Raw genomic sequence first — 25,491 nt, 5'->3', positions numbered from 1 at the left:
AAAAAAACAAACAATCGCGTGTTTGAACCCTGCTTTGACATTATAAATTATTTAAAATTTCTTGAAATTTTACCAACTACAACATACACGTCATAAAAAAAATATGAAATTCTCTAACCATCCATGGGCAGCAAGGGTCAAATTGTGCTTGGCGTGTTCTTAAATAATTCAATATTATGATGCATACAGCCCATTTAATTTTATCCCTAAAATCAAAGCTCCAACTTCTCCAAAGGCAAGATAGAGTAGTAGGCTTGCAAGAATTGAACAAATTGACATAATATCTCAACGACATCAGGAAGATATATAAATTTGAAAACACAACACATAGTACTCAGTTGCAAGAAAACAGATCCATTTATACAGCTATATAAGTTGTTACTATTGCTGTTTATAATGAACCAAACAAACACATTGCACAATCCAAAGACATCATATAGAGACAGCAAATGAAAGGCAGAAAACGCTTAAACAACAGATGTATATATATACTAATATATCATTAGATAGCTGCAGCTCCAAACCAACGCGCATCCATTTCACCAACCAACTTGTGCATAGCTGAAAGGTTAGAATGACACTCGAGTAAAAACAAAAAAAAAAAAAGTGATCTCCCAGCATGTTGTCCTCTTTTTCTTTCATCGAAGAAGATTTTGCTTTTGCTACAAAACAATTCCAAAATAGAAATCATATGGCCTGACAGCCAATGTAATTGCAGCTATCAGACTTTGCTTGTAGTAAAAATCTTCCCTAAAAATACACCCAACATTGCAACTCTACTTTCTAGTTGCTTCAACCTTTCCCTTTATCAATTATCTGAATTCTCAAGGCTTTATTCATTCCATGTAGAACAGGCAGTCATGAAACCTCTTTTTTTTTCTTTTCTTTTTTTTCTCGCCACTTTTTACGTAAACAGAACATGTCATCTCTTTACCACAGCTGCCAAGACATGTTGAGTTTACAAATATTGTGCCTTTTGACTGACGGCGGTCCTTGTATATACGCTACTGCTAAAGAAGCTTTAGGTCAAAGGATTCGACCGCTTAAACTTGGGAACAGTTAGAAGCCCCATATGCAGGTAATACTATCTAAAATAGGTGGCCTCATAACTGCAACAGAGAACTGAGATTGAATGCAATAGGAGACCACCAGGGTAGGGTTCTAATTCTATAGATCCACCCTACAGCTAACTTTGCAAATAAAAGTGGGGAAAAAACTAAAACTAAAAGTACACAGATAAATCCTAGTTCAACTTACTTGATTCATGATCTAATAGTTGCCTTCCTTGTAACCTTTCCTGATATTGTCAATAGTTTTAGTTTTTTCTTTCAAAGGCAACTCATAATTCTCGAGGTGGAAAATAAAAGATATATGCTCTTGCGGCTGAAGCTAGATTAAAACCATTTCTTCATCATCAAAATAAGCTCTTGATTTAATCAAGCACCAGTTTCCGTAACTATATCAGATTTCGTCTCTGCAAGGGCAATTGTAATAGGTTGCCATCCTGAGTGGTGATGATTAATCCATTTCTTCACACCAATAATCAAATTCAAGACCTGGAGTGCTTCGCCCAAGGAAAGCTCTTCTAAGCATGACTTTCTAAGAATTAAAGCTGCTTCATATCTGTAAAGAAAGCAAAGATGACATAGTTTTTATGGCCAGACATATTACTTCAGGATATCTATATATCTACACTCTGAATGAATGCTAAGAAAGCAACCAAATTTTATAATTCCACTTACTTGCATTGAGAAGCCAGTACCGCAGAACGTCCACTCGAGGAAGTTATAAACTTCTGAATCCGATCCCATGTGGGTTTTGGGTAAAGATTAAGATTGCCACCTATAGTGTTCACACACTTCCATAATTTCTCATTTTTACCAACATACAGCTGCACAGCACCTAAGTTCTGCTTCACTACCATATGTTGTTCTATTGCACAATCCAAGGCCTTCCTTACATCAGTATTGCGGTGTTTTGGATCCCCAAAACGAATGCAATCGGTAATGTTTACTTCAGTAGGCATAAGTTTCTCGAGTTTCAAACTATTCAGGGCAAGTAAGATAACGCCAATAAGACCTTGAACATATTCTGAAGGTGGTGCACACCCTTGAGTTCCCCAGATACCATTGTTAGGAACATTGTTTGCACCAAACGGGGCTGGGGGAGCTGAAAATTCAGAACTGCGAGGATACCTATTGTTCATTGCATCGTGATGAAAAGCTTGGCCACTTTGAAAATTATGGCTTTTCTGAGGTGCATTAAAACTATTTGGATTCAGTGACTCAGTAGATGAAGGTTTAAAGTCTTCTCCAGTTCGATTTTGGACATTAGGTGGATTCTGCGCATAGTTGTTGTACTGATTGATACCTAACTTACCAATATCAGGCACATTAAGTGGAGCTGAAGAAAATCTAGGGCCATCGGGTCTGGAAGGAACTGAAGAAAATCTAGGACCATCAGGTCTGGGAGGAGCTGGCCGAAAATGGGGATTAGGATGAAACCGGTTATCGGATCCAAAGGGGGCAGGTTGCATATGGGGGTTATTTGGCATCATAGGGGAAGGGTAGTGATTTGGCGGATTGCTTATATTATGGTTTCCGTTACTACCGCTGCCACCACCAAAGTATTCATGTGGTGCTTTCTTAAAGTTTTTTCCCTGCAAATGTTCCAGTTGAAAGGGGTAATCATTGTTCTTATTCTCATGTGTGCCTGTTGGCACACTTGAGGCCCTTGATACAGTGGGCTGGCTTGGATTTTTCTTGTTGTTTCTTCCTTTAGTTTTGGGGTCAACACCCCGTCCAACGTTAGAAGGCTTTTGATTTGGAATTGGTAGAGTTTCTTGGTAACCTAGGTAACCCATCGGTAGGCTAGTCTGGTGCATTTCAGCAGACACTGAGAATTGTGAAGCATCGGGCTTAAATGGTTGGCTAACTTGGCTGCCGTTAACAAGCTGAGAAGATTCACCAGTGGTAAGTGGGGATCCTCCAGATGAGAGACTCGTCCAAAGCCATACACTCTTGGCTGCAGCAATGAGAGCAGCAGAAGCTTTTTGCGGCTGTGCTAGAAGGATATTATACCTCCTCATCCGTAACTGATGAAGAGCATTCGAAAAATCCCTATCTCCGGAAATAAGTAAGTAATTCGCAGGCGCCGGATTATCCACCGCCCAAAACAGCATATCCACTAAGATTTTCTTATCACTCGCATCTTTCACACCTGCCCAAGACCTTAACCATGTCAATCAAATTTTTTTGAGGAAAAAAAAAACAACCACCACCAGTCAGACAATGAATTCGCTTAAAACAGTCAACTTTCTGTAAACCCCTGAAAAACCAGATCAGGGTTTCTCTACACACTCATTGTTCTCTTGAAAATCTCATATGAAATTTATCAATTGAGGGTTTATCATGATCAAAGTAAACAATTCTAATACAAAACAAATTATACTAAAAAAAGAAACCCTAAAAAGCAAGGTAGAGAAAGAATACCGGCTGGAACATGATTAAGGGCGATGCCAGTGCTAGAAAGAGCCTGCTGGACAGAGGAGGGGATATTATGAGTGTCGCCATAGGCGGAGATGGAGACGGGGCCACAGTAGTTAATCTTGACGAGGGCAGAACTAATGTTCTGGGCGATGGCGTGGGGGTCACAACCTTTAGGAACCTGACAATTCTCTATATCCCACCACACTGAAGTCTTGGCCCCAACGTACTGCGGCTCCGCGAAGGTGAGTTGCCCCAATCCCAACATGCTGCCGCCGCCGCCGTTTCCGTTGCCGTTGCCGCTGCCACTACCGCTGCTGCTACATCTGCTTCCGCTGCCGCTCACATCTCCACCCATGGCCTTAGATCGGATTCCTCAACAATATCTCTAATCACAATTTTGGTATAATCTAAAACCTTTTAGGTATCGATTCCGATCTTCTTCTTCTTCTCCGTCTGGTTATATAGTATTATATACAGAAAGCATTACAGTAATCGTATAAAGGGATAGAAGAGAAGGGAAGTAATCCCTCTTCGATAGCACAAAGCTTCGAATTTGATTCTGTGATGAAATGAAGAAGGATCCTACTGATTCCATTCTTCTACCCATCGAAGACGAAAGTACTTCTCTGAAATTACGATTTTGACCCTACCCTGTCACGCGTTTGTGGGCCTTTGTCAAGGGGACTTTTATGGTATTTGGTCGAGTAGTGTCTGTACCACTAATTCTACTACTACTCCCAAGACCAAAGCCTTAGTTTCGGGGATGCACACTGAAGACTTTTATTAATTTAATTAATTCATGGGGAAAATTATGGTAAACAAAGCAAGAGAGTGTAGCATACGACAATTATGATTAGTAGGAGTCTACCATGACTATATGACCAAACTAAAGTCTTCAACTTGGTCTCTCTTTTTTTTTTTATAAAAAAAATGGCTTCAACTTTCTGTTCAATACATTCAATTAATAATTAAAAAAATTATGTTACAAGATATAGCTTTTTGAATAAATAGTATTTTTTTCTCTTAACTATCATCATTACTATATGATCGTACTCTCGAATAATTTGCGATATTAAAATTATTCTCAAACTATACATTTTATTGAAATATGAAACTTCTGTTAGATTTTTGTCATAAGTGGCTGACAAATTGATGATGTTATATTTTATTTGTTGATGTAGTAGTATCATGCCTAGAATAATTAGTAATTTTCGCCTAAACTTTGACTACCAGCAAATTATATCATTTTTATTAAAACTAATTTAATTTTTTTAAGAAAATAAGCAATAAAGAAAGTTTCAAATTAATTAAATAAATTCAAAATCTAATTAATAACAAATATTTTTTTTACTTTTTCTTTTCTTTTACAACATAAAATAAATATATCTTGAAATAAAAATTAAAAATAAATCATAAACAAAGTATTTCCCTTCGTCCTTCTCTTTTTAAATTAAAAGTTTTTTTCCCTTCATTCTCCTCTTTTTAAATTATTATTTTTTATTTGTTTAAGTCATTCGTCATTCGTCCTCCTCTTTAATTAAAAGTTTTTCTTTGTTTTAGTATTTATTTTAAAATTTCATTCTAAAATAGATTTATTTTATATTGTAAAAGTAAAGGAAAAAAATAAAAAAGAACTATTTGTTACTAATTAGATTTTTAATATTTTAAGGATTTAATTAATATTTTTAAGATAAAAAACTTAAATTAGTTTTGATTAAAAAAAATGCACAATTTGGAAGTGGTCAAAATTCGGGTTGGAAAAAATTGTTAATTATTCTACACATGGCACTGCCACATCAACAGACAAAATGTCACACTATCAATCTGTTAGCCACCTAAGACGAAATCTAATAGAAGTCCTATATTTTAGTAAAGTGTATAATTATGGGAGAATTTTTAATATTGTGAATTATTCGGGGGCACGATCATATAGTGGTCATAATTCAAAGAACAAAAATGTTATTTACTAACTTTTTCTATTCCATAGGGGTGGGGGAGGAATTTAACTTTGACTTAGGAGAAATGTGTAACCACTTAAATATTTAAGACTAAAATTTTCCTGAGAAGATATTACACTTCGGTCTTTATTTATAGTAATATATAGTATTTAAATTTAGAGACATGATTTGATTTAATAAGAATTTTATACATTTAAATTTGATTTCTTTGATAATATGATACAAATGTTTTTATTTTTTAAATATTAGTAGAAGGGAATTAGAACTTGTGAAATATTAGGCTATGTTTATGATCTCTCATATAATTATTAATATGTTAATGAGATCCCTCTTTTTTTTTCTTTTTTGATTTAAAATTAAGTATTTTGGTAAATTAAAATTGATATATATTTTAGAGGTAACTTTATCTAATAACTTTAAATTTTTGCTACTTTTAAAATGAGTTGGATAATCTAATTTAACATTGCTAAGCTTCTCAAAAGTAGGATTGATAATTAGTCTAATATTAAAAAAATATATATGTTTAAGATTTATTTAACAAAATTGTTATTCAGATAGATGCGTCGTAAAATATAAAAATATTTATTTATATTTATCATATATTTTAATAAAGAGAAATTTTTTAAAATATGGAATTTTAATTGCAAATATATAAAAGCATGACTTTTTGAATTTTTAAAGTCACAATTAATAGGGTTTTTTTAAACTCATTAATTTCTTAAATACAACTTAATTATGTAAAGATATATGGCTTATTTTTTAATATATACCTTTATATAGGAATTGAAAATCATATATATTTGAAAACTTAAAGAAAAAATAGCAATAGAAACATTAACATATAAAAATTCTCAAATAAATAGTTAAGTGGAAAAAACATATCACACTTTAATAAATTGTTTTAATTATCTGTATCAAAATAAGCGTGTTGAATTTATATGGTACTATCGTGTTCTATGTGAATTGTCATTTTTCTAAAAAGGAAAAATATGAAGAAGCTATTGTACTATTTAGATTATTAACTTTATAAGAAAAGAAAAGAAATCCCAACAAAAGAAAAACAAAAAAAGTTTTCTTTTCAAAAAAAGAAAAAACAAAGAAACAAAAAAGTTTTAGGCTTTTCTTTTTCTTTTTTGATAGAAAAAGTATTAGACTTCTAGTTTGGGTGAAGTTGATTGAAGTGGATAGTGCTTTATATTATTGAATCTTCTTCCCAATTGAATTTGAATTGCATTATTTATGTTTTCCTTAGGGCTTAAGAATCCACTAGAATTAGAATTAGGATTAGGAGGAAGGTACAATAATAACTGCCATATCAAAGCCACTGATGCTTACAATGGAATCCTGGGGAGAATTTAGTAAAAAATAATCCCTCGTTACTTACTAAAAGAATAGGTTTTTCTTTACAATGAAAGACCACTCTAACTACTTTGACTATACGATGCTCTAACAAAACCAATTCAACAAAAAAAAATTAAAAGGATATGGTGTTGTAATGTTCACTTACTATCTCATTTTTTGGTCACTCCTAGAGCTGGCTGCTAACTTTTGCCAAGCTGGGATTTCAGTGAAGGAATTAGAGGTGCTTCTTCATCCACTCTAGCATCTGGACCGGAACTATTCCATCCACTTCTTCCAACATTGCTCTTCTTCTTCTTCTCGTCTTCGTCATCCAGTGTATACACATCATATGACTTCTCCATCTTTAGCTCCTGCACCATATACATTATTATTATTTTAACACATCCAACCCAAAACATATTTTCCCCAAAAGCTTACCATACTGATAGTAGATGTAGATGGGATGGACTCATGAGCCTAACACAAAATAATTAGGACTACTTCATAAAATATGAAAACAAACACATCTTTAAGTGGTGTGACAACTTAATTTAGCTTAAAACTGTGTTTGGTAGGGGGGATTTTAGATGGCTGGAGAGGGATGGAAGAAGGTTCAAAGGATAATACAAACCCACTGTTTGGCAAGAGTGAGAGAGGAGATGGAGGGAGAAGGTCTCCCTCCAAATCTACAAAATTGAATCTCTCTATTATTGGGAAGACGACAGAAAAAGTAATATATATTAAATGTCAAAATTATAATGATTATATAAATATATATAAAATGCTAATATAGTAAGTTTATTAATTAACCTCCTCTATATCCTTCTAACTTCACTTATAATACCAAACAAATGATTACTATCTTCCTCATCCTTCTTAAACTCTCCATCCATCTGCTCTCTCTCCCTCCTATTAAACATAGCCTTAAAACTTTGCATCATTCCAACTCTCATTCCTTCCTACCAAACATAGCCTAAATACTATAGGCCAGATGCTGCACTGATCTAATTAATGAGGTAAGACAAATCAAAAGCTGCTAATATATAACTATCAACAATGACTTGGCTTTTTGACACAACCACCCAATGCATTTTCTCTTATTAGGTTTAAAATTAATGTAACATTTTATAAGCCAACTCTGTGAAAAAGAGAGATACTTATCAGATAATAAGGAATAATAACAAGTTTAGAGGATTCACCAGTACTGCTTTATCTGGGATAATTCCTGAAGGAAGTTGAGAGGAACGAGAATCCCTCATCTTTAAGTAGTTGTACACAACAACACCACATAAAGCTACAAAAAGAATTCAACTATGTCATATAATGATTCGAGATATCAATGAGCATATAAAAAATTATGCTAAAAGACATACCTATTGCATAACCAGTTATGTTGAGACCTGTAATCATAGACTCGGGGAATATAACTGTTGACAGGGCAATCAATATCCAATCTTTCATGACCCCAGCAACTCGGATAGTTACTGCTCCAGTTCTACCAATTACTAAGAAAGTTGAAATATTCAATGCCAGTGCCGCAAGTGCATTTGAGAAAAAAATCCAGAAATTAAACTGAATCTGAGAAACTTCTAATGCAGGACTCTCCAGAATATACCAAGGAATAGACAGAAACACAAAGCTGCAAAAGAAAGTAGACAAAACAAGCACATCAGTGGATTTAACACAAATTTGGAATGTTGATACAATTGTGACATGCACTGAGAGGCACCCTCAACTATAGTGACAAACAAAAAACAAAAATAGAGGTGATACCCCACAAATTAGTTGAACAAAGACTTAAGACAAAACACCTTTAACTGGAAGGTCAGTTCCACAAAAATTACTACCAGTCCCAAAACTCAGCAAATGATTGATGTGAATATCAAAACAACTAGATACAAACACAATTGTGCACACAACAAATAGTTGAAAAGAACACAACTCATGAATGAAACACTGCAAGAGATATTCTAAGACTGCTGCAGCCAAGTACCTGCATGGTGCTATGTAATACAGAGTGGTAACAGGATTTAAAGTTAAACCCTTTTTCTGAAGAAGAACTTGGGTCAATACAAGCCTGAGGGCCTCTCCAACAATTCCCATGACTTGGTAAACTGTACCAGTCATGTTAAAATGAATTTCCCCATATGAGGAGACAGCTACTCCAACACTGATAAGCACCATGTTTAAGAACACATCACACCTTAAAACATCTGTGCCACAAAACACAGCCACCAGGAACGTTGCCACAGGCACTGAAAATTCCAAATAATAATGAAAAGGACACCTATTTAGTAATTCGGAGGGCACAGGAGGAAAAAAAACACCCATACACAAATAATTCACATACTTAGGGCTTTAAGCATCTGGATGAAGGCCACCGAAATGAACAAATAAGCAGTATTGCCAAACCTGTACATTTATAAAAAAAATACTTTAATAAACAGTGCAAAATGAGAAAGTTAAGCATTAAAAAAGACTTTAAGGTATGCATTTTATTGTTTACAGTGTCAATGGGAAAATTCTTGGCAGCTAGAATCCCTAAAGAAGGGAGGAGTATGGCTCTTAGCTGACATAAAATTACACGTGTACAAGTTCATTAAAAACTACAGGTCAAAAAAAAGAGGACTTGCAATAAAGGACATCAGCAGTATAATGATGAAATGCCAGGACAGAATCATCTTAACAGCATCTGTAGTAGTGAATGAGCATTTAAAATTATTCTTGATGCGTGGTAAGGATGAGCTATGGTGGTATTTAATCCCTCAAAATAGAATGCCACAAAATACGTTAGTATACGAGTGCTTATAATTTCTTGCTAAAATTTAACAAACTAGATTAATGAAAAAATCCTAGTTCTATTAGCTTAAAATACTAATACAGCCACATTGACCTTATTGAAAGTGGCAAAACAATTGTTAATTAGCATTAGAAAGCATTCAACAATGAAAAAAAAACTTACCATAGACTTGATGCAAAGAAGGCGCTTATGGGAACCACACAAGTCATGTATCTGCAAAATGAAGAAAATTACTCAAGAGGATAAAATTATGGAGACATGAAGAAAAGTTCTGCTGCTTATAGAAGACTTACATTTTGAAGGTCATTTTGATAGGGGAAACAACCTGCACAAGCAGCAAAAGATAAATCTCTTATATATCAACTAAAACTAAGGTAAAGACAAGTAACTGATTGAAACAGCTTGCCAATGCACACAGAAGAACAATAGCGCAGTATACCTAAGAGTACAACCTTATTTGATAGAGATAAAACTACAGACGACACAAAAAGAAAAGTATTCACTGTGGACCAACAAATAAGGTGTAATGTATCAATCATAAAATTAGAAATATCAGTATGTTCTGGGACCAGCTAATATTTGTCTACCCTATTGTGCAACGCTGATAATTGTTGAAGATCCAAAAAAATAAAAACCATGTCAACAACATATTATTTGATACCTAGACAACGACCAACGAGTTTAAGCAGAATAACAATTCACACAGAAAGGTGAGAATCAAAAGCACGAGATGATGGCCGAAAGCAAGTAAAAGGTACTCACTAAAATAGAATAATGAAATGCAAAACTTGAATAGGGTCATGATACCTTGACAACACGGATAAGAAAGAAGGCCACGGCACCAGAAAAACCCATATGAATCATGGTGAGTGTGATTGGATACGGAAAGTTGAAATACCTTGTGGAGAGGAACCACTGCAGATAAACAATAAATAAATAAATAAAAGACAATATATGTATAAGAAAAAGAATTGATTCGCATATACAAGACGAGTAAAGCCAAATGTATCAGTTGGAATATGGCTTTAGCTTTACCTTGTTGTAGAGAATAACCCCAGATGAAAGGGTAATGTAAAGTAGAAGGTATATGTACGTTAACATATGCTGCTTGCCGATCATTGTGTACTGTGTAGTGTCCACTATTGATTTTCAATGCTCCGAATCATAAGCCTGATTTTGTACAGATAAAAAAAATCAAAACACACGAGTTGTAATGCCAATCCATAGACGACTCGACTCAGATTGGGGGGACCGAGGGTTACAAGAAGTTCAATTTAAGAAAGCTGCGATGCCAAGCATGGATCCAAAGCAACGGTATCTCACATTCTCACTAGCGCTACTGAAAACATATGCACTTGTTTGACTCTCATGAAACCCCCGAGCCATTTATCAATGGAACAGGCTCTTACTTCTTACTTAGGTCGTGAAAATTTTGCAAATGTATAGCAAAAATTAGAGGAAATCATCAAGAAAAAAAAATGAATGCTCAACTAATTAAATAAGAAGATTGAAATCACAAATGAGTCGTTGGTGTTGAGATTAGGAGAAGCTACCTGACCTGCAAAACTGTTGATCCGTACAATGGAAGAAAGAGGAGGAGAAGAAGTAGTAGCAGTGGGAGTGAATGTCGTGAGAATGGGAGAGGGAGAGAGTAGTTGGCTTAGAGAAGTAGAAGGCGAATCGTTGAGTCGAATCGTTCGGATTCCAATAAACCTTCCATAAATGTCATCGTCGTTCCCATGTGACGATCTCGGAATCTTCGTCGTTATTTTGTTACGCAAACGCAACGCCGCTTCCTTCACTTCATCCTTAATGGGCCAACAAAATATTGCCTTTCCACTATTGGGCTCAATGGGTTGTACTTTCATTTAGCCCAGCCCAAATCTAGAAGTAAATAAAAGAATGTGTCATCTTTTCGATGTTGTAGCAAAATGGCCAACTTTTTTACAATGAAATAATCTTGTGAAAATTACATCTAGTACCTAATTTAAGCTAACTTCTTTAATTTTTACCCACCTTTTAAAACTCTTAGATTAATACCCAAACTATTAATGACTCTACCCATTATATAGTGATCTAGTGGAACTGACAGTAGAATATTATTTAAAGAGGGGAGTAAATGACACGACAGAGGCAAAGATTGAGATTTTTACATTGGACTTCTAGTAGTGTTTTAAGGGTAATATGGGAAATGTGCTTAAAAAAGTGGGTAATATTCAACTAAATGTTATTAGTAGCTATTTTTAGTTAACTAATCCTAAAACGGGGTATTTTTTAAGTTATCCCAATAATCTTTGTATGTTAACCTTCCTTTTAATCCTAATTGAGATCATCTATGTATTGGTTGATTTTTTTTTTATTTTGCAAAAGAGAAAAAGGAGATCATATAGTGCTACTTATGTCCCTATCTCCTTTGGTTGCCTGATATGCTAAAAGTTCGAAGAGCTACACCCGAACTAAGGTCTAATACTACTATAATTTACATAAATATCCTTGTTCAATCTACAAAAGTTAATAATTAAGAAATTCGAACTATGAATAAATTGAAAATCAGACAAACATCTCAATCATTATGTTGTGACCAATGATAATTTATATGTCATTTGGTTGAATATTTTAAAACTAGACCTTACATATGAATCCCATAATTGAAAAGAAAACGAGTTCATGTCAAAAGTTCAGCGTTTTTTTTTCTTTTTATATGAAACCATTAAAAAGTCGTTGATGTCTTTAGATATCTAAGGGATAGTTTTAAAATATGTAATAGATATAAAAATATAAAATAATTTTCAGGATAAATTTATTTATTTTTTATTTCTTTTATTTACTTGCATAATAAATAAGTAAACATATAAAATAACATCCGCATAAATTCTTTATTAAATATACCCTTTTATCTGTTTAACAACAAACTTTGTTGAAACTAAGCAGCTCCAAAGATATTTCTGAAATCTTTACCAAACTACCGCCAAATCAAGTGTGGTGGTATCTTAATTGGTTGATTACTTTTGCTTTAAAAAAATCAACACTTTACACCTCAAAGACAATATGGCAGAGAGCTTTTTAATGTAAATTTTTAAGTTAACCAAAACTATCATTCTGCCCAAAAATGTCGTCACATTTTGTTGTGTTTTTTTGGTCAACCACACGACACTTGTCCGCCCTTTTAAACCTAAACTAGTCCAGTGGAAAGAAATAAGGTGGAGATGGTAAAGCATAAACGTTTTTTCTTAAAAAAAAAGAAGACATTATAATAACAAATTGACATGATCAGAAAAATACCCCTTGGGATTATGAACAAATCAAATATTTGTGAATAATGGAATCATGTGCAACATAATCCAACAATACTCCAAGACCTTTAAGTTTTTTTTTTCTTTTTCTCTTTCCGGTTATATTTATAATACTCGCATGCAGTAGGTTTTCAGGAGGTGGCCGTGGCCAGTGGTGCTTCACCAGCAGGTCCAGTTCGGGCGTTTAACAGCGGTTGTAGGGCTTTAACAACAATGCTCATGTTCGGGCGGAAATCCGCTTCGTATTGAACACACAATGCAGCAACAGCAGCCATCTGTGTTAACATCAACTATTAGATATTTGAATGAATGCCAATATTCTTATGCATGGAAACCAAAGCTATGTTTCTTTCTCATCATTGTATTCATCTTTAAAAGCTAAGTAGGCAAATACCTTGGCCACCGCCTTTGGAGGATAGTCTCCCCCAAGTCTTGCATCGATGCATTGTTTAACTTTGTCTTCACTAAGTTTAGGTGTAGCCTAAAATATGAAGCGCATAGTCAGCTCAGTTGCATAGAAAGAACATAACATAGTTCAAAGTTTAGAAAATGAAAATAAATCAAGCAGAAAAGAGATCGGTTTGGTACCCATGTCACTAGACTCTGTTGTCCACGTGGTAATGTATGATCGACTGGTTTTCTCCCAGTCAGAAGTTCAAGCAAGACAACCCCAAAACTGTAAACATCACTCTTTGCATTCAACTGTCCAGTCATTGCATATCTGCCAACCAGGAAATTTTTGTTAACCGTAATGGTTAGATAAGAGGAAAGAAATATATCTGAATATTACAATCTTTAGAATTGTCAGTAATTAAAGAGGCGTCATGCATGATGTATCTCACCACCCATGTACACTACAAACATGAACTATAGCTCTTACATGCGATCTTTGGATGCTCAAACGTGGTCAAGTATTTAGATTATATGAGAAACAGATTATGAGTCAGATATACGCACATATATACAGACACGACTATATGAATCCATCATGTATTCAAATGTATGATAATCACATACACAAACACACATATATATACACATATAAATGCATACATACTAGTATGTACATGCATCCAAACATATAGAAATGTGTGTCTGTCTGCAATTGTAAACACATGTATAAAAACTTAAGTGGAAGGGCTTACTCAGGGGCATGATAACCAAAAGTTCCGAGAACACGAGTGGAATGAAGACGTGCTGCCATATCTGGAGCTTGATTTGACAAATCGAAATCAGCAATCTTAGCAACATCATCATCAAAGATTAGTACATTGCTAGACTTGATGTCTCGGTGGATGATATGAGGGTCAGCCTTTTCATGCAAATACTCAAGCCCTTTTGCAGCCCCCACAGCAATTTTCACTCGTTGTGCCCATGACAGAACAGGACCAGGCTGTGCCCCTTTAACACCTTTCCTTCCTACATGGACACCCGATAAACTTAAAAAACACTTTCTGAAATTGGAGAACCGAGAATTCCCATTTGAACACATTGCAGTAGACCACTACCAAGAGGATGAAATTATAAAAAAAAAAATAGACCAGCAATGTAATGTCACTCTCATTAAAGGTGAGCAGCCAGAAACTCCAATCGAGACTACATTATTTCACTTGAAATCTGTCAACGTACCATGTAGAATGTCATGAAGAGATCCATTAGATGCAAACTCATAGGCAAGAATACGTGAATTTCCATCAAGACAATAACCCAGCAATTGAACAAAATTGTCGTGTTTCAGCCTCGAAACCATGGAGACCTATAAATTAAAGCATTAATATACCGAATGAGTTCAAAACTAAAAAAATATGCAACAACATTATAGAGAAACAAACAAGAATCTGTCGCTAAACCTGGGCTAAGAATTCATCGTCTGGTTGCTTGCTAGCATCTAGTTTTTTGATTGCTGCATCTTCCCCGGTTTTAAGTTTACCATAGTATACTCTTCCATATGAGCCCTCTCCAATCAAAGAGTTAGTACCAAAATTATCCGTGATTTCCTTAAGTTCATCTGCTAATAAAGCGGGAACTTCAATGGGCTGAACTTTCACTGCTTGAGAACCTCTGGGTACAGTTTCTGAAGCATGGTAACCCCCATCATTTCCTACATCACGAAACTCAACTCAGTCTAGTACTGATAAAATCATTGAAAAATGAGAGGAACAGAGGCTTGAAGAACACCAAGTAAGTTTAAACACTATATTCAAAGCAGACAGGTATGTGCAAAACAAGAACACCATTGCAATGGAGAAAATAAAATGGAAAATTATCAAGTCAGCAAATTCTCGTTGCGAAAAGGCTGCATGGTACATTGGTAGAAGGGAATACCTGCTGCACTTCTTGCCGGGTATGCACCTCCACTTTCAGCTGGTTTATGCATATCATCATCTTCACAACAGCTGAAGCAACCCATTATTCTTTAATCTCGATTACAGCTGCTTGCTTCCGAAACAATTCATTTAAATTAATCCAATAAGCCATTCCAAATATATAAATGTAAAAAACTGAAGACTAGCTCAAGTGTTTCAACTAAAAAGCAATTCAGCATAGAGAGAACAATTAGAGAAAGACACGCGTGAATGCTAATACATTTGAGAGAAAAGAAAAAAAAGCTCATATATCAATTTCTTCTCCAAACTCTCTCATTCAGGTTTAAAATTATTTTCATTACAACGACTACTAAGCATGCTCCTTTCACAAACTTAATATTAATACCATAAATATGAATTCTATAGTTTGTCAAAAAAATATATATATGAATTCTATACTATCAAAAAGCACAAAGCAAAGCCAACTTCTCATTCCATTTGCTTAATCCATAGACTAAATACTATTCTCTTAGAACAGCGGCATACTGGATTTGGATAGCATCTCAGGAAAAAATGACAAATTATTAGCAATTTTTTTACGAACCTTTAAAAATAAAAATAAATTCCAACCAATAATTGATGAAGAGTCTTGAGTATACTCTTTCATGAAATCATTTAAAATTCTACTACAGACTTATGTTAGAATATTATTTTCAACAACTTAAGCTAAGAGGCTTTTTTTTTCATATAATTTTTTTTAAAAAGATACAGAAAAACAAAAACAGGATAAGATCGCTATACAGCTGACCAGAATTTTGACGATCCAAACACTTTCAGCTCGATTAATCGCCTGGTAAAAATTTGAAGAAGCAAAAAAACAAAAAATAGAGAGAGATCGAGCTTACCACTTACCAGATTATCAGAAGCTGAAGCAGAAAGTGGTGGTGGACGGCAAGCAAGGTGGAGCTAGAGATCTGAGGTTGAAGGTCGGCGAAGGATGTGTAGGATAAGGATAATAAGGAGTGCGTAGGATAGAAAAAAGCGCCGGAGGAGGGGAGAGGGTGAAGAGGAGGAAAAGGGAGGGCGCTGAGGCTTGACTTTGTGTTCACTAAACAGTCCTCTCTTAGGTGTTTGGATTCGATTATTATAATTAATCTATATTTAATTAAATAATAAATCAACGTATTATGGAAAAGGCAAAAAAAATTACTATATTATATTAAACACGGTTGAAGACTCACAGCGAGCTAACCCAGTTTGACCAGCCACCACTCTATTACGACCGCCACTGCCACAGAAACAGCACAATCAATAAAATAAATAAATAAAAAGAAATAGCAGAAGATGACGTGTTAAAATTTGATTGGTCGGGTGTGCTGACTGGTATTCTCCTCCCGCCAAGGTGTAACGCCCCCGATCGTCGCGTTTGTCTTAATTAATTTTCTTTTAAGAGTTAAAAATATATTATTACCGCTGCTGCACTATCATTTTAAGTACAAATTACGGTGATTACGCCCGAATCTAACGGATACAGTCTGAAATTAATTATTTAAAGAAAAGAGAAATAGAAACAGTTTTTTTTACTGATGAATACGACAAAAGATAACAGTTGTGAGAGGTGTCGTTTTCTCAAAGGTTGTTTAAATGTATGATATGTATGGATGTTTACATTGTACCGATAAAGCCATAAAGATTAAAAAAAAAAAAAAAACGACAACACAACACAACAAAAATTAGAAAGCAAAAGACGAAGATTAATTATATTATAAGTGCTGTTTTTGTTTTGAATTTACAAGGAAAGCGTGTGATGAAACAAAGTCGGAAGGTGTTTGTTGTGGACTATTATTATAAAGTTGAAATATAAAAGAAAGTGTTAGAATATTTTCTTCTATTAAATATTTGCTTGATTATTCTCCACGTTACTAATTTACTGAGTCCTCTTCATTTCTTTCAATTTCGTTTTTGGAAAAGTTTGCAACGTGCGACTAGGCTATGCAGAAATTTTTACAACCCGCCCAACCTGAATAATCCGCTCAAACCAACCCGAAAAAACCGCTAAAAAACTCAACCCGAATAATCCGCCCAAAATTTAAACTGCCCAATTGTTACATTGGGCGGGTTGAAAATAATTATCAACCCGCCCAATATAATCCAACCCGCCCAATTAAGATTTTATTATTTTTAATATATTCAAATAAATATATAAATTAATTAAGTTTTGTTTTAATTTTTTTACTATAAATTTAAAATATTGTTTTAAGCTTAAAAAGAAAAACTTCACATTATTAGTACTAGTATTTAAAAGAAAAAAATGTAAAAAAAAAAAGGAAATTTACAAAAATGCACTAAAAGTTAAAAAAAATCTTAAAAATACGGTACATTACAAAAATACGGAATTTTTGGATAAAAACACAGAATGGCAAAATTATAAATACGGAGTGGCAAAATCATAAATAAAAGCTGTAAAATACAATTTCTTGTGATCACGTTTACAAACTAGTAAATATATGTTACGAACTTATAAATATCTGTTACGTGTTTGTAAATAATATTTACAAAATCAGTTATAGAATTGTAGATTTTTTTTTTTTTTTTGTAGATAAAACTTACAAACAAATTCGTAACTAAATTTTTTATTTTTGTAACAATAATTTACAAATCTAGTTTTACAACTAAGAAATATATTTTTGTAACTAATATTTACGAAAATATTTTATAGTTAAGAAATCATAAACAAAATATACATAAAATTATTATACTTTTTCATATTGTTACAATATTGTACCAAAAAATTACATGAACCATCATATTTATGCTATACAACTTAAAAATATAAATTTAAGATATTCATTATTTATAAAACACTTTATTGAATATAGTGGTGAAATACAATATTTTTCTTTAAACAAGTTTTACATTTTTGTAACAACAATTTACAAAACTAATTTCACAACTAAAAAATTTATTTTTGTAACTCACATTTACGTAAATATTTATAAATTTATTTAATATGATTGTTACAAAGATTTACAAAACTAATTTTTTAACTTTAAATATATTTTTGTAACAAAACTTGAAACTTGGATTAGATTATGATTTTAGTTTAACATGGAGTGTTGAGACTTGACTAGCTATGATTTAAAAAATATATATAATATTTTTATAAAGAATAATAATATTGTGATTATCTTTAACTATATATTGTAACATATAGTTATTAATGTTAATTTTAATTAACAGTATATTGTAATTTGTATAAATATTTATTTATTTTTTGAGTAATTGTATAAATATTAATAAATATATTTATTTTAAATAAAATAAATTACTCTATTTTATTGAAGGTAGTAATTATAATTATTATTACTTTTATTATTATATTATTTGATATGCCTAATTCTTATTAAAAATTAAAACAAAAAAGTAAAACAAAGGGTTAATATATATATATATATATACACGGGTGGTATGTAGTGAATGCCGTATTTTTGTAATTTGTTAACTGTACCGTATAAAACGAATTTTTTTTTAGATTACGGTGGAAGATGTAATTAACTCAAAAAAAAAATACCACTTTTGTTTGGGCGGGTTGACCCGACCAACCCGCCCAACCCGACCAACCCGCCTAACCCGCCCAAAAAAAAATACAATTTCGGTTTGGGCGGGTTAACCCAACCAACCCGCCCAAATTATTGGATGGGTTAAAAAAAAAAATTCTTAACTGGGCAAGTTACGGGTCACTTTTGCTAACTCGATTATGACATTGGACGGGTAAAAATGCCTTGTAACCTGACCAACCCGCCCAATGCTCAACCCTACGTGTCACAAGTCACAACTGTGTTTAGATACTTCGATTAGTTTGACTTCGAGATACATGTACATTAGAGTAATATTATTTAGGTAAATTGAAATCAAGGTATGCATAAATCCACTTTAGAATAGAATGCAATTTAAAGCATGGGAATATAATTCTAATAGAATAAGAATTTCACAATTTGGTGAAAAGAAGTTTCCACTCTAAAACTAATTGAATGACTAATTTATTTTGGGGAGATATACTGCACTCTAAAAAAAATACAACTACACCCTTATTTTCTTAAAAAATCTTGATTACATATTTATATTTAGGAATATTTGTAGCAAAAATACTTCAATTATTCAAAATATTACACTTAAGTACTCAAATTATTTTTTTACGGCAAACTTATTGTAAATCCTATAATTGGCATTTTTATAGAAATATCTTTTTTCTTAAAAGAGAAATTGGTTGATTTAATTGTTTCCTTTTATTATAATTTTTGGAAATATTTGTTTTCCTTTTATTATAATTTTCGAAAAATAGATGTTTTCCTTTATTATATTGTTCGGATTTGTTTGGAAATATTTGGTTTCCTTTATTCCAATTTTCGGAAACCCTCTTTCCTTTTGTGTGATTTTTAGCCAATAATATGCTTCCTTATTTAGCATATATTGTCTCATTTTGTTTATAAAGGAAACAAAGTTTATTGCAAATATTCGGTACATACCCAAAGTTATTTTTGGTTTATTTGCTGATATATTTTCGTGCAGCTCAAGGATTGCAATCAGGAAACTGGTTCTTAATGTCATTAATTATTGTTTCCTTTTTGAGCTTGTTTTGATCCGACACAGGTCTGAGCTGTCCCCACCAATATCGCATCTGTCGGATCAGCATTTTCTAAAAAAAGGCAACTCTTCATCAATCAAGATTAACTACTGTGATTCTTGCCTTTATTAGAAGAATTCTTTCTCTGCCTTTGTGAGCACGAAAAAGACTCTATAAATAGGGCTCTAAAGGCAATGAGAAAAGTGAACTCTTCGGTGCATTATTTGAAAGCTTTATTGTAATATTTGTGAGAGTTCTTCTTTGTATTCAAGATCATATGTATTCACGTGATCTTGTAGAATTATGTGTGTTTAGTTTTTAGTGGTGAGCTTATACCATGTTCATGAGTGAATACACATTGTAATTTGAACACAGCGTTTGTAGTCTTCGGGAGAAGATTTTTTACAAGCCTTGCGTCGGGAGGATGCAAGCACTCGCTGACCATTGAAGGGAGTTCAAGTGGTTGAGCGTTTCAATCAAGATCAGATTAGTGAAGAGAAGTACAACAAGTTGCGGCAAATCTCAAGAGGGAGTCTTGTTTTGTTTAAGTCAATGTTTTTGTACTTGTGATTCTTTATTAATTGGTTTTATTCTCTGGGCGTGGCCCCAAGGAGTAGGTTATCCGAAAGGGTTTCTGAACCTTGTAAAAATTCGCTGTGTTCTTTATTGTTTTGCACTGTCTTTTTATTGTGTTCAGTTTCTGTCGTGACAAGTTTGGTTTCTGTCCCGACAGAACTGTATTCTGTGTAAACAGTTAATTACCTTTCCGCACTTTAATTAATTCACTTGGTTTAATTAATTTGGTAATTACTAAAAATGGAATTTCACTTATCAAAGTTTAATTTTTACTTGCACCGTTAGTTCCGATCGTTACCATCTAATGACAAAATTAACGGGGGGTACTAATGGTATAAGTAAAAGTTAAACTTGGATACTTTCACTGTAAAAAAAAAAAAAAACTTGGATACTGTTTACCAAGTTTTTCGGAAACTAGAATTATGAGAAATAAGAGAGCTAAAAAGAAAGGATTGAAGATAAACAAACAGAGTTTTTACGTGGTTGGGCGCTAATGAGTCTTAGTCCACGAGTCTATCGTATTAGAGCTTAAAAAGCTTTTACAATAGAACTTTCTGCAAGTATGAGCAAAGTAATTGATTACAAGAGAAAATTCGGAGGCCATTTCTACAGTGCACAACTTGTCCTATTTATAGGGAGTTGGATGCAATGGGCTTGGGCCGGACTAATCCGGGCCCAATAGGGATATAATCATGGTTTGCTTGCTAATGGAGGCTTAATACAAAGGACTTTGCTAAATAATAAACATTAATCAGGGCCCATTGGGCCGGCTTGGGCATAACCAAGCTTTACAACTGACAGCGGTGCGTAGCCTTAGACTGGTCCGCGTGGGCTTCTAAGGAGATCCTGGGGACAGGATTCGCCAGAGTAGTGGCAGTACTATTCCCCAATAACGGCGTACATTCAGTATGTAACCTCTTCTGCAGGTTAGTTGAGGAGACCAAACTCCGTTTTTCTCGGGAATGTGTCAACGTCATGGAAGTTCAATCCTGCCCACCCGGATGCTAGGTTCGGGTTCATTTACCAACGTCCCCGTTCGTTTACCAGGACCCTGGTTCGTTCACCCGAGCTCAGGTTTATTTACTAGCGTCCCAATTCATTCTCAGATTGTTGAGCCCGCCACCCTTACTCGCATCCCGGATGATGCCATTAGGTTGGAACCGGAAAGATGAGTTGGGTTCGCATCTTGGTCCCGATTCCCTCATTATGGTGGCGTCAATCGTACAATGTTGGGTTGACTGACGATTGGACCACTAGGACTTTCTTCTTCCCTGTCCATTGGGCTTAGCCTGGGCCTTTGATCTCTTCGAGAGAGCTCACAGACCCATTATGTCGTGTCACGTGTCCAGGGGAAAAACGGGGATAACATTTACCCCCCAAGTCTTCGTTTGTGTTTGCACAGCGGAGACTTGCTTCATTCTCCCGTATCAAATCCTGACATCCCGGTTTGTTTCCTAGAAGTCGGGTTCATTTTCATGGGGATCACTCGATTAACCTGATGGACCAAAATTAGTATGTTTTAAATATTTATATCGTAAGTGCACGAATCGTTCACATAGAATAGTGATCGTGTAAGCAAGGATGTCGAACCCAAAGGAGTTGTCTAAAATAAAAAAGAAAACTATTTTAAACAAAAATTAATAAATTCTAACCTAGCTCCAAAGATTGAGGAGATTTAATGTCATGAACATAAAATAAAAGATTTAAAATAAAGCTATTTAAGAGAATAAAAATAAACCAATAATGATTTGAAAATAAGTGTTAAAATGAAATATTATTAAGATACTAGAATCCACAAAATGTAAGTTTAATAATACTTATTAGTTTATTGATTCTTAAGTTTTAGTGATAGTTAAAATAAGTCAAACTATCATTTTCCAAATAGATTTATAATTTTAAGCACAAAATATTTCTAAAAAGATAGGATTTTTCTTCACTTTTAAAAAAAATATATTTTAAAAGTATTTAATGTGAATCAACCTAATGAATCAACAAAAAATCAAATATCATTATTTATAAGGAAAAACATAATATTTTTGTTCTAAGCATTGGATGTGTACAGTTTAATGACACATCTTACACAAAGAATATTATGTTATGCAAAATGAATAACAAAGTGCAATATTATCTAACAATCCAAAATATGAGATATTAAAGATGAAAGATATATATGAAGAAGAAAAATCCATAAACTTTGTTGCATTACAATGGAAATCAACATACAACATAAATATTACCTATTTACAAGTTGCTTCATCATAATCTTAATAATCTTATGAAAAAGATTAGAAGCACATAACTAGAATAGAAATTACAAAATAAATAAAATACATACTTGAAAATGCTCTTGAAAAACACTAAAATGGAAGAGGGAATGGTAGAGAGAAAATGGTAGAAAAGATGATGGTTACCCAAAAACTAAGCACCCCCTAAAATGGTCTTGAAATTCTATATTTATAGCCAAAATGAGAGCATTAAAATAATCAACTTAAATTGATTAAATTAATTAAATAAAGTAATTATGGCACGTAGATGTAAATTATAGGGTGTAATGATGATTTTGTGGTGGAATATGTGGAAAAATTAGGTAAAAATGTGGCATTTTTGGACATAGGGGACAAAGTTACATTGTTGGGCTCAAGACACCATACTCATTTTGTTTGCTTGGGTTGGCAGACGGCAGAGGAGGAGCTTCGGGTGGGCCTGGGCTTGGAGCAGTAAAGGAGGCCCCAGGAGCCGGGCTGGTTCGGCTAGGCAGGGGTGCAAGGCAAGTTTGGGCCTAACTGAAGGGGCAGCTGAAGGCTGGAGGAGAGGAAGTGTGGGCTTGCAGGCGGGCTGGGTGTGTGCTGGGTCGAGTGAGGCAGCTGGGGTGGCAGGCCTACGGCTGGGAAGGCTTCTTTGGGCCTAGGAAAATGCCAATTTTCTTCCTTTATTTTCCTTGAAAATGTTAATTTTTCCTTCATTTTTCTTGCTTTTCAAGAGTAAAAAATGCAACAAATTCTCTACAAAGATAAACATAAATTAAATTAAAACTAAATATTTTCATTAATAAAATATACAACATAAGTTCCATGAAAATATTAATTAAAACTTAATTTACTTAAACATTCAAGCTCAAAATTGCATCTTTTTACTTCTAACTAAACAACAATAATACAAATAATTAAACTACAACATATTATAATAAAATATATATAAATCTAAAAAATTACAATAAGACTAATAAATTAAAAATTACTTAAAAACTTAATAAGTTACTTAAAAATTCAAAGACTAAGCAACAATTAGCATAAAAAAATGTGGTAAAATAACTCTCTTTTATAGAGTTATCACACCCCAAACTTAAAGTTTTGCTAGTCCTCAAGCAAAAAAAAAAATTAAAACACACATTTTTTTAATGGTGATATAAAAAGGATTTTCTCAAAAATTGCACAATGAAAATAAATCTAAAAAATTATTATGAATAAAAGTTAAGCTTATGTAATTAATTAAATTGTCAATTTCACTTTTAAAAAAAAGTTTTCATTAAAATTATTTTTCACTTAAACTTATAGGAAATAAAAGTGTTCTTATTATGAAAAATGTAATTTTTGTTACAAGCAAAATTGACTCAATAATTAAAGACAAAGCTTAAAAATTATTCATATTTTTAAGATAATTAAATTCAAACTCAATCAAGATTTTTATCATTGAAAATGAAAAATATCGCTATTTTTTTTTTTTACAAAACAATACAAAAATTAATAAAGTTTTCTTCTTTTTTTTTTCAAACAAACTACACAAAACACAATTCATAAACAATAAAAACAACACAAAACATAAACATAATAAAACATACTCTCCTAATGATAATAACTATATAAACTTAATACCCCCAAACTTAATTTAAACATTGTTCTCAATGTGTTAAAATATAAATATAAATGACAATTTACAAGAGGATAAAGTTTAGAATGGTCGTACCTCATCGTGGTGCAACGTCAAGAGAGCAAGAAACACTTAAGAAGAGTATAACACACAAGAGGAAACACGAAAACAAGCACACAAAACAGATAAACACAAGTTACCAAGAGTAATTGCAAGTAATCAAATAACTTGGTAAATAGGATCCTCAAGGAGGATTTCATCAACTTCATCGGTTTTTAATTCTAAAAATGGTTTTAATTTTTGTCCATTAACTTTAAAAATATCACCATTGTTGGGATTTTCAATTTCGATAGCTCTATGTGGAAAAACAACTTGAACAGTATAAGGACCGGTCCACCTAGAGTGTAATTTTCCCGGGAATAAATGCAAACGAGAGTTGTATAAAAGGACTTTTTGGCCTGGAGAAAAATCTTTTCTCAAAACATTTTTGTCATGGTAAAATTTCATACGATCCTTATGTTTTTTTGAATAGTCATATGCATCATTCCTAATTTAGTCTAGCTCATTCAATTGAAGTTTTCTTTTCTCACCTGCCGTGTCTAAAGAAAAGTTTAATTGCTTAATTGCCCAAAAGGCTCTATGTTCTAACTCAACAGGTAAGTGGCACGCCTTCCCATACACAAGTATGTAGGGTGACATGCCAATGGGCATTTTGTACGCAGTACGATATGCCCATAATGCATCAGTGAGTCTTAAAGACCAATCTTTCCTAGTTGGATTCACATTTTTTTTCTAAAATGTGTTTAACTTCCCTATTAGACACTTCGACTTGACCACTAGTTTGTGGGTGATATGGTGTTGAGACTTTATGTGTAATGCCATATTGTTTCATCAAATGTTCAAATGGCTTATTACAAAGGTGTGTGTTGTTATCGCTAATGATAGCACGTGGTGAACCAAAACGAGAAAATATATTTTCTTTCAAAAACCGAAGCACAACTTTGTGGTCATTAGTGTGGCATGCAATAGCTTCAACCCATTTAGACACATATTCAACTCCAACAAGAATATGAAGATTACCAAAAGAGTTAGGAAATGGTCACATAAAATCAATGCCCCAAACATCAAATATGTCAATAATAAGAATAAGATTTAAAGGCATCATGTTTCTTTTACTTAAACTTCCTAACTTTTGGCAACGTTCACAAGCTTTACAATAAACATATGTATCACGAAAA

General features: G+C 33.3%; 3 protein-coding genes across 9 annotated transcripts; all 3 read right to left on the bottom strand.

The window, feature by feature from the left end:
* Positions 1-334: 334 nt before the first annotated feature.
* Positions 335-4,096, bottom strand: LOC133790763 (uncharacterized). The gene is made up of 3 exons (XM_062228526.1): positions 3,492-4,096; positions 1,743-3,219; positions 335-1,623 (listed from the first exon to the last, which is right to left on the bottom strand). The coding sequence occupies exons 1-3, from the start codon at positions 3,841-3,843 to the stop codon at positions 1,437-1,439; spliced, it is 2,016 nt and encodes a 671-aa protein (XP_062084510.1). The 5' UTR covers positions 3,844-4,096; the 3' UTR covers positions 335-1,436.
* Positions 4,097-6,737: 2,641 nt separating this feature from the next.
* LOC133790710 (probable sugar phosphate/phosphate translocator At1g48230) lies at positions 6,738-11,370 on the bottom strand. 2 transcript variants are annotated; one of them, XM_062228456.1, is made up of 10 exons: positions 11,141-11,370; positions 10,623-10,757; positions 10,395-10,502; positions 9,881-9,912; positions 9,750-9,800; positions 9,138-9,199; positions 8,781-9,042; positions 8,161-8,426; positions 7,987-8,081; positions 6,738-7,158 (listed from the first exon to the last, which is right to left on the bottom strand). In XM_062228456.1, the coding sequence occupies exons 2-10, from the start codon at positions 10,704-10,706 to the stop codon at positions 6,988-6,990; spliced, it is 1,131 nt and encodes a 376-aa protein (XP_062084440.1). In that variant the 5' UTR covers positions 10,707-10,757; positions 11,141-11,370; the 3' UTR covers positions 6,738-6,987. The 2 variants fall into 2 exon arrangements, with proteins under 2 accessions (XP_062084440.1, XP_062084450.1); XM_062228466.1 differs by having other exon boundaries at positions 11,146-11,370.
* Positions 11,371-12,821: 1,451 nt separating this feature from the next.
* Positions 12,822-16,471, bottom strand: LOC133790723 (pto-interacting protein 1-like). 6 transcript variants are annotated; one of them, XM_062228485.1, is made up of 8 exons: positions 16,092-16,471; positions 15,206-15,319; positions 14,731-14,981; positions 14,510-14,636; positions 14,026-14,299; positions 13,469-13,601; positions 13,275-13,361; positions 12,822-13,155 (listed from the first exon to the last, which is right to left on the bottom strand). In XM_062228485.1, exons 2-8 carry the CDS (start codon positions 15,288-15,290, stop codon positions 13,012-13,014), a joined length of 1,101 nt encoding a protein of 366 aa, XP_062084469.1. In that variant the 5' UTR covers positions 15,291-15,319; positions 16,092-16,471; the 3' UTR covers positions 12,822-13,011. The 6 variants fall into 6 exon arrangements, with proteins under 6 accessions (XP_062084469.1, XP_062084492.1, XP_062084499.1 ...); XM_062228508.1 differs by having other exon boundaries at positions 15,206-15,315; XM_062228515.1 differs by having other exon boundaries at positions 15,206-15,312.
* Positions 16,472-25,491: the final 9,020 nt, after the last annotated feature.

This window comes from Humulus lupulus, chromosome 1 (assembly GCF_963169125.1).
Source record: "Humulus lupulus chromosome 1, drHumLupu1.1, whole genome shotgun sequence".
Lineage (NCBI taxonomy): Eukaryota > Viridiplantae > Streptophyta > Magnoliopsida > Rosales > Cannabaceae > Humulus > Humulus lupulus.
Note: the sequence above shows the minus strand (reverse complement) of the source record. Positions and strands in the feature narration are given on the sequence as shown.

Excerpts from the sequence above, each read along its gene's own strand:
- LOC133790763 (XM_062228526.1), bottom strand. The coding sequence starts at position 3,843 with ATGGGTGGAGATGTGAGCGGCAGCGGAAGCAGATGTAGCAGCAGCGGT. Across the intron at positions 3,220-3,491 it reads CCTTAATCATGTTCCAGCCG|GTGTGAAAGATGCGAGTGAT; the intron begins GTATTCTTTCTC and ends GGTCTTGGGCAG. Across the intron at positions 1,624-1,742 it reads GTACTGGCTTCTCAATGCAA|ATATGAAGCAGCTTTAATTC; the intron begins GTAAGTGGAATT and ends CTTTCTTTACAG.
- LOC133790710 (XM_062228456.1), bottom strand. The coding sequence starts at position 10,706 with ATGATCGGCAAGCAGCATATGTTAACGTACATATACCTTCTACTTTAC. Across the intron at positions 10,503-10,622 it reads GGGTTATTCTCTACAACAAG|TGGTTCCTCTCCACAAGGTA; the intron begins GTAAAGCTAAAG and ends GTTTATCTGCAG. Across the intron at positions 9,913-10,394 it reads TTCTTATCCGTGTTGTCAAG|GTTGTTTCCCCTATCAAAAT; the intron begins GTATCATGACCC and ends CTGCTTGTGCAG.
- LOC133790723 (XM_062228485.1), bottom strand. The coding sequence starts at position 15,290 with ATGGGTTGCTTCAGCTGTTGTGAAGATGATGATATGCATAAACCAGCT. Across the intron at positions 13,362-13,468 it reads AACAGAGTCTAGTGACATGG|GCTACACCTAAACTTAGTGA; the intron begins GTACCAAACCGA and ends TTCATATTTTAG. Across the intron at positions 13,156-13,274 it reads CTCCAAAGGCGGTGGCCAAG|ATGGCTGCTGTTGCTGCATT; the intron begins GTATTTGCCTAC and ends ATGTTAACACAG.